The following is a 7,810-nucleotide window of genomic DNA, read 5'->3' as shown; positions in this document are numbered from 1 at the left end:
GAGCTATTGCCCTTGCCAAGGAGCCCAGGTTTCACAGGAAGACCAGGCATATCAAGCGTCGCTTCAACTCCATTCGTGAAAGTGTTCAAAATGGAGACATAGATATTTGTAAAGTACATACGGACCTGAATGTAGCAGATCCATTGACTAAACCTCTCCCTAGAGCAAAACATGATCAACACCAGAACGCTATGGGTGTTCGATTCATCACAATGTAACTAGATTATTAACTCTAGTGCAAGTGGGAGACTGTTGAAAATATGCCCTAGAGGCAATAATAAATGGTTATTATTATATTTCTTTGTTCATGATAATTGTCTATTGTTCATGCTATAATTGTGTTATCCGGAAATCGTAATACATGTGTGAATACATAGACCACAACGTGTCCCTTGTAAGCCTCTAGTTGACTAGCTCGTTGATCAACAGATAGTCATGGTTTCCTGACTATGGACATTGGATGTCATTGATAACGGGATCACATCATTAGGAGAATGATGTGATGGACAAGACCCAATCCTAAGCATAGCACAAAAGATCGTGTAGTTCGTTTGCTAGAGCTTTTCCAATGTCAAGTATCATTTCCTTAGACCATGAGATCGTGCAACTCCCGGATACCGTAGGAGTGCTTTGGGTGTACCAAACGTGACAACGTAACTTGGTGACTATAAAGGTGCACTACGGGTATCTCCGAAAGTGTCTGTTGGGTTGGCACGGATCGAGACTGGGATTTGTCACTCCGTATGACGGAGAGGTATCTCTGGGACCACTCGGTAATGCATCATCATAATGAGCTCAATGTGACTAAGGAGTTAGCCACGGGATCATGCATTACGGTACGAGTAAAGTGACTTGCCGGTAACGAGATTGAACAAGGTATTGGGATACCGACGATTGAATCTCGGGCAAGTAACGTACCGATTGACAAAGGGAATTGTATACGGGATTGATTGAATCCTCGACATCGTGGAACATGTGGGACCCAACATGGGTATCCAGATCCCGCTGTTGGTTATTGACCGGAGAGGCGTCTCGGTCATGTCTGCATGTCTCCCGAACCCGTAGGGTCTACACACTTAAGGTTCGGTGACGCTAGGGTTGTAGAGATATTAGTATGCGGAAACCCGAAAGTTGTTCGGAGTCCCGGATGAGATCCCGGACGTCACGAGGAGTTCCGGAATGGTCCGGAGGTGCAGAATTATATATAGGAAGTCAAGTTTCGGCCACCGGGAAAGTTTCGGGGGTCACCGGTATTGTACCGGGACCACCGGAAGGGTACCGGGGGTCCACCGGGTGGGGCCACCTATCCCGGAGGGCCCCATGGGCTGAAGTGGGAAGGGAACCAGCCCTAGTGGGCTGGGGCGCCCCCCATGGGCCTCCCCCTGCGCCTAGGGTTGGAAACCCTAGGGGTGGGGGGCGCCCCACCTGACTTGGGGGGCAAGTTTCCCCCCTGGCCGCCCCCCCCCTTGTAGATGGGATCCAGGGCTGGCGCCCCCCCAGGGGGCCTATATATAGTGGGGGGAGGGAGGGCAGTAGCACCACAGCCCCTGGCGCCTCCCTCTCCCCCTGCAACACCTCTCCCTCTCGTAGAAGCTTGGCGAAGCCCTGCCGAGATCCCCGCTACTTCCACCACCACGCCGTCGTGCTGCTGGATCTCCATCAACCTCTCCTTTCCCCTTGCTGGATCAAGAAGGAGGAGACGTCGCTGCTTCGTACGTGTGTTGAACGCGGAGGTGCCGTCCGTTCGGCACTCGGTCATCGGTGATTTGGATCACGGCGAGTACGACTCCATCAACCTTGTTCAGTTGAACGCTTCCGCTCGCGATCTACAAGGGTATGTAGATGCACTCCTTTCCCCTCGTTGCTAGTATACTCCATAGATGGATCTTGGTGATGCGTAGGAAATTTTAAAATTCTGCTACGATCCCCAACAGACATTAGAAAAGCTCTAGCAAACGAACTACACGATCTTGTGCTATGCTTAGGATTGGGTCTTGTCCATCACATCATTGTCCTAATGATGTGATCCCGTTATCAATGACATCCAATGTCCATGGTCAGGAAACCATAACCATCTATTGATCAACGAGCTAGTCAACTAGAGGCTTATTAGGGACATGTTGTGGTCTATGTATTCACACATGTATTACGGTTTCCAGTTAATACAATTATAGCATGAACAACAGACAATTATCATGAACAAGGAAATACAATAATAACCATTTTATTATTGCCTCTAGGGCATATTTCCAACCAATGTGGGTCGGGGAAGGGAATTGAGAGGAGAAACCATATTGTTTAGAACTTTATATACAATCCATCAGAACATCAAGTCCAAAAAGGTAAAAGAAGCATTTGAGATTGTCGACCTACATATCAATAGTGAAGAATGTAAGCGAGTCACAATTAGAGGAGAATAAAACCATATGAATAAAAATTGAAACGATATGTTAGCTAGGTGCAGTCCTTTTTCAATCACAGTTATGTACAAGTGCATGATCTTTGGGTTTTAACTATAACAAGAGAAGTGCAACTGTGATATACTTTCTCCATTTCTAAATATAAGTCTTTTTAGACACTTCAAATAAACTACAACATATGAATTGTATGTAGACATATTTTAGAGTGTAGATTCACTCATTTTGCTCCGTATCTAATTATTTGTTGGAATCTTTAGAAAGACTTATATTTGGGAATGGAGGGAGTAGTTGGTGATATTGTCAGGGGATAAAGAGGTCACACCGTTCACGTACCAGCAATCCATGTGTGTTTATGTTCAAAAAACATTTACTCGGTCATTTATGTTTCAAAAGTTTCTTTTGCGGGTAATATGTTTTAAAAGTGGTGTACTCGTGTCAAAATTTAAAATTCTAGTCGCATAAACGACGGTATCATATCTGTTCGCACGGGAACCACGAGAGGGCTAACTATGGATTAAATTTAGCAATTTTAAAACGGCTCCTGCTTTAACTACGCGTTGCATGCACTTCGCCGGTCGAGCCAATCGCTGCCAGCCACGCGGACCACTATCCAAATAGTTGACCATGCAAGACCTTTTGTTTGCACTGAACAGGATTTTCGAGTTCAGACAGAGTACTCGCCGTCGGCGCAGGCTATATACACGCAAGCAGTGAGTGCTACCGATCATTGGCCATTCGTTGACGAAGCATGCAGAGCTCGATGGCCCCGTCCCGAACCATGGCGCTGCTAGCAATGCTCTTGGTCTCCCGCTTGTTCTTCTGCTCCCAAGCTTCCACCGATGGCTTCCTCGCGTGCCTCACGGCGTCCGTGCCCGAGCAGCTCCTCTTCACCCGGAGCTCGCCGTCGTTCGCGTCGGTTTTGGCGTCCTCCGTTCGGAACCGCAGGTTCCTCACGCAGGCCACGGTGCGGCCGCTCTGCGTCGTCACGGCGACGAACGCTTCCCACGTCCAGGCCGCCGTCGTGTGCGGCCGCCAGCACGGCGTCCGCCTCCGCGTGCGCAGCGGCGGGCACGACTACGAGGGCCTCTCGTACAGGTCCGCGCGCCCCGAGACGTTCTTCGTGGTCGACCTCGCCGGCCTCCGCTCCGTGCGTGTCAGCCTTGGCATCCCGCGGGAGGGAGCGCCGGCCACCGCGTGGGTGGACTCCGGCGCGACGCTCGGGGAGCTGTACCATGCTATCGGGAAGGCGAGTGATCGGCTGGCGTTCCCGGCGGGCTTGTGCCCGACCGTCGGCGTCGGCGGACATCTCAGCGGCGGCGGCTTCGGCATGCTGCTGCGCAAGCACGGGCTCGCAGTCGACCACGTCGTGGACGCCACGATGGTTGACGCCGAGGGGAGGGTCCTGGACAGGGACGCCATGGGCCAGGACGTCTTCTGGGCCATCCGCGGCGGTGGCGGCGGCGGGAGCTTCGGGATCGTGCTGTCGTGGCGGGTGAAGCTCGTGGCCGTGCCGCCAACGGTCACCGCGTTCACGATCCCCAGGTCCGTCGAGCAGGGTGCCGTGGACATCCTAACCAAGTGGCAGGAGGTTGCGCCGGCTCTCCCCGACGACTTGTTCGTGAGGGTGCTCGTGCAACGACAGGTGGCCAAATTCCAGGCCCTATACCTAGGGACCTGCGACGCGCTCCTGCCGGTGATGCGCCGCCGCTTCCCGGAGCTCGGCGTGAACCGGACGCACTGCAAGGAGATGACCTGGCTCCAGTCCGTGCCGTACGTCTACCTTGGCAGCGGCGCCACCGTCGAGGACATCTTGAACCGGACCGACCCCGTGGACACCACCTCCAGCAAGGCCACGTCCGACTACGTGCGGCATGCGATCGCCAGGGACGTGTGGGAGGAGATCTTCGCGACCTGGCTCGCGAGGCCGGACGCCGGCCTCATGATCCTAGACCCCTACGGGGGACAGATGGCCCGCGTGCCCGAGGCGGCAACGCCGTTCCCGCACCGCGCCGGCGTGCTGTATAACGTGCAGTACATGAACTTCTGGGGCGGCGGCGGCGGCGACGGCGCGGCGCAGACGGCGTGGGTCAGGGACGTCTACGCGTTCATGGAGCCGCACGTGAGCAAGAACCCGAGGGAGGCGTACGTGAACTACAGGGACCTTGACCTCGGCGAGAACGTGGTCGTGGGCAATGTCACCAGCTACGAGGCCGGCAAGGTCTGGGGCGAGAAGTACTACTCCAAGGGCAACTTCAGGAGGCTCGCCATGGCCAAGCGTCAGATAGACCCCGACGACTACTTCAGGAATGAGCAGAGCATCCCGCCGCTTGATGCTGATGATGAGCAACTGACCATGGGGCATGTGGCGCATATAGATTACGCTAATCCTGATTCGTCGAATCATTTTTACATATTTGGTTGTGTGGGTATCTTTCTTATGTATATTCGGCGGCGAAAATACAGTCTAAAATCGTGATTTGGCGGATGACAATGGAACATGATATATGCATCTGATTTTATGAGCCCATACTCCCTCGGTCCCTCCGTCATTTTGATGCCATGTAGTTTGTTGGTTATTTGTCAACCTTAACACATACTCCCTCCGTCCCAACATAATTGACTCAACTTTGAATTAACTTTTCCTCCATGGCTCCGTCGCAATACAATATTTAGTCATTTATTTTAGGACGAAGGAAGTATATCAATTTAAAATCCGTGTTTGCTAATGATCAGTTGCCTGAAATTATTCTAGGTTTGAGTCCATTCATTGCAGAGCACCGAGCCGCCTGTTCGGTAGTCCTCCCCAGCCTCAAAACTCCTCGACTCCTCAGCCCGTAACCAGCTGCTAGCTTCTCGTAAAAATCCTGAAGTTTGAAAACCGTTCGGGACAGTAGCTTCTCAATCATTAGCGCTCGCATGGGCTGCCAGCTCATTAGGCTTGGATGTAGCCAGGCTTGGTACGGAGAGAGAGATGGTCTTGCAGCCCAATTAGCTCGTTTTCTCCTCTTCAGCCCAACAAGAAGAGAAGAGGGGATGGCGTACGAGTCAGGAGGGAGAGAGAGAATACGATTAGTTGCTCGCGAACCGGTACGCAATGTCACTTGGCGGTGGCACAAGCATGTAATTCTTTTCAAATCCCGCTTCCCAGTTTCTGCGGAGCCATGTTTTCCCAACTCCACTACTCCTTCGATTTTGCATGCAGTTTCTAACCAGCTTCTCGTTCCAAAAGCCAGGAGTTGACCCGTTCGACTGGACTCCAGGCTGGAGATGAGGATTTGAGAAGCCAGAGGGCTCCCGAACAGGACGCTGCGGCTGGCCATGTCACCGGCGAGGGCAAGCTGTGAACAAGCCGGAGGACGAAGGCCAAGGCCCAAGGGTGACTGAAAATGATCTTTTTGTTAATTATTAATAACTGAAGATTAGGCGGGCCCTTTAATAGAATCCTGCCTTGCCTGATAGACATATTTGTTGTCATATGTAAAGAAAGAACACTCTGAGAATGGTTTTCCGATTTCAGAAGTGGACTCTAATGTGTAAAGATGGAGCCAGAAGGCTTTAAGCATCAACAGAAAAAGAAAAGAGGATCGGCATATCCATAGCCATGATTTGAGATTAGCCCTTTTCGAAGCCCTTAACCACGGGAAGGACCCGGTTTTATATTTTGCATCGCCGGAAAGATTATCTCCGTGTTCTCTCAAAATATGGAACCATTAGTTTGTGCATACACGGGGTCCTCGTGAGCTAATTTGCAATTAGGACTCATGCTTTCGTGGAACAAAAGGAAGTTGTCATATTCAACCATGCATGATGCACCCGCATTTGAACATGCGTGTTTTAAAAGTACTCCCAAAGAACTCATAGTGGCAAGAGGAGGATTATTGATGTAAAAAAAAAGAGGATTATAGTATTAGACTAGTAGACACTTCTTTGCGCATGACATAAATAACCATATTTTGTTTTCTGCAGGTGCACACAGTCCAACCATATCCATCACTGCTTTCAGATTTTTTTATAAATCGTATGTAGGTTCAAAGTCTGAGAGGGCGGGGGAATAGCTCAAATTACTAACTCCGAGAAATCTTTTCTCCTAATAATAAAACACGGATTAACTCTGTGGGTTCACCGTCACAATACGCTTTCTTCCTTTTACGATTTGTATAGACAAAATCGTAATATAAACAAGGTGGTACTAATTTGGGGTCCGTCCACCTCGCTCCCATAATTTTCGTCCATTGGCTGGGCCTACTGGCTGGACTGCTAGGCCTTTTGTGGGCCGCGAGCAACTTGAGAAAAAAGGTACGCTAGGCTAAAAATATTTTGTGCCTTGTGTACATCGAACTCCTGACCTACCGTCTGTCCATAGGAGCAGCAACCAACCAGGCAAAATTGATTCATGTAAAATAGTCCCACATCGGCGTTTTAAAAGCTACTCCTACAAGTTTATATAGTTAGCAAGTTCGCTGGAATATCAGCAAGACGCCTAAGAAAAACGATGAGATGTTGCATGAACAATTAAACGAGGGATTGAGGGTCTTCGATCTGATGAAGGACGGATTTCAGAGGGATTTAAAGGAAGAATGAATAAAAGGAAGGCTGGATTAAACGGGGGAGATTGAGGGCTGTCAATTAGAGGAAGGATGTCAATTAGAGGAACGATGAATTTCAAGACAGGGAAAGTGCACGCTGCAAATTAAAAGGAAAGGATGGATAAAAGGAAGGATGGATTTCAGGAGAGGGATATAAAGGCATTGAAAGAAGGCTCAATCCGAGAAGGATTGGTGACGGGGGACGTACATCAGAAATTATGTGGATATCTGGGCGTGCTTTTGAAAGGATGAAAAGATCAATGAGCAGCGATGTGTCTGGTAGCTCTCTGCAAATGGTTCTCATATTTGGAAACTTCTATGGAAGTTGCGTGCTCTTATCACATGACAATGCTAGATTATTTTGGGACGCAGGCAATGAATATTTTGATCTTAAGGTCCCAAAGCTACAGCCTGTAACTTGGTTGAGATATATTTTAGACCTGTCTTTTATCAGCAAGAAGATGAGTGCTGCTGCGGTTTCAGTAATGTGGGAAATTTGGAGCAGTAGAAATAAATACACACATGAGGAAGTCACGTTCGAGCCACTAAAATCGATGCAATTGGTAGATGAACATCTTGCTGCTCTGAACATCCCAGACCAGGGGCAACAAGGGATTATAGGACCTATTGAGAGATGGAAACCACCTGAGAATTGGTGTTTCCAAATTGACTCTGATGGTGTGGTCAGCATGGTGCAGAGGTGTCCGGAGTGGCTGCGGTTGTTAGAGATCATTCTGGTATTTATTTATTTTGAAGGTCACCGGGGGAGGGCAAGGCCCTCCACCTGAATCTTTTTATTTTTCT

At 49.7% G+C, this 7,810-nt stretch overlaps 1 protein-coding gene across 1 annotated transcript; it reads left to right on the top strand.

The window, feature by feature from the left end:
* The first annotated feature begins 3,168 nt into the window (after positions 1-3,168).
* Positions 3,169-4,896, top strand: LOC109773474 (berberine bridge enzyme-like Cyn d 4). The gene has a single exon (XM_020332167.1). It carries the CDS (start codon positions 3,169-3,171, stop codon positions 4,894-4,896), a length of 1,728 nt encoding a protein of 575 aa, XP_020187756.1.
* Positions 4,897-7,810: the final 2,914 nt, after the last annotated feature.

The sequence above is a fragment of the Aegilops tauschii genome, chromosome 2 (genome assembly GCF_002575655.3).
Source record: "Aegilops tauschii subsp. strangulata cultivar AL8/78 chromosome 2, Aet v6.0, whole genome shotgun sequence".
Lineage (NCBI taxonomy): Eukaryota > Viridiplantae > Streptophyta > Magnoliopsida > Poales > Poaceae > Aegilops > Aegilops tauschii.
This window is presented reverse-complemented; position numbering and strand designations above follow the sequence as displayed.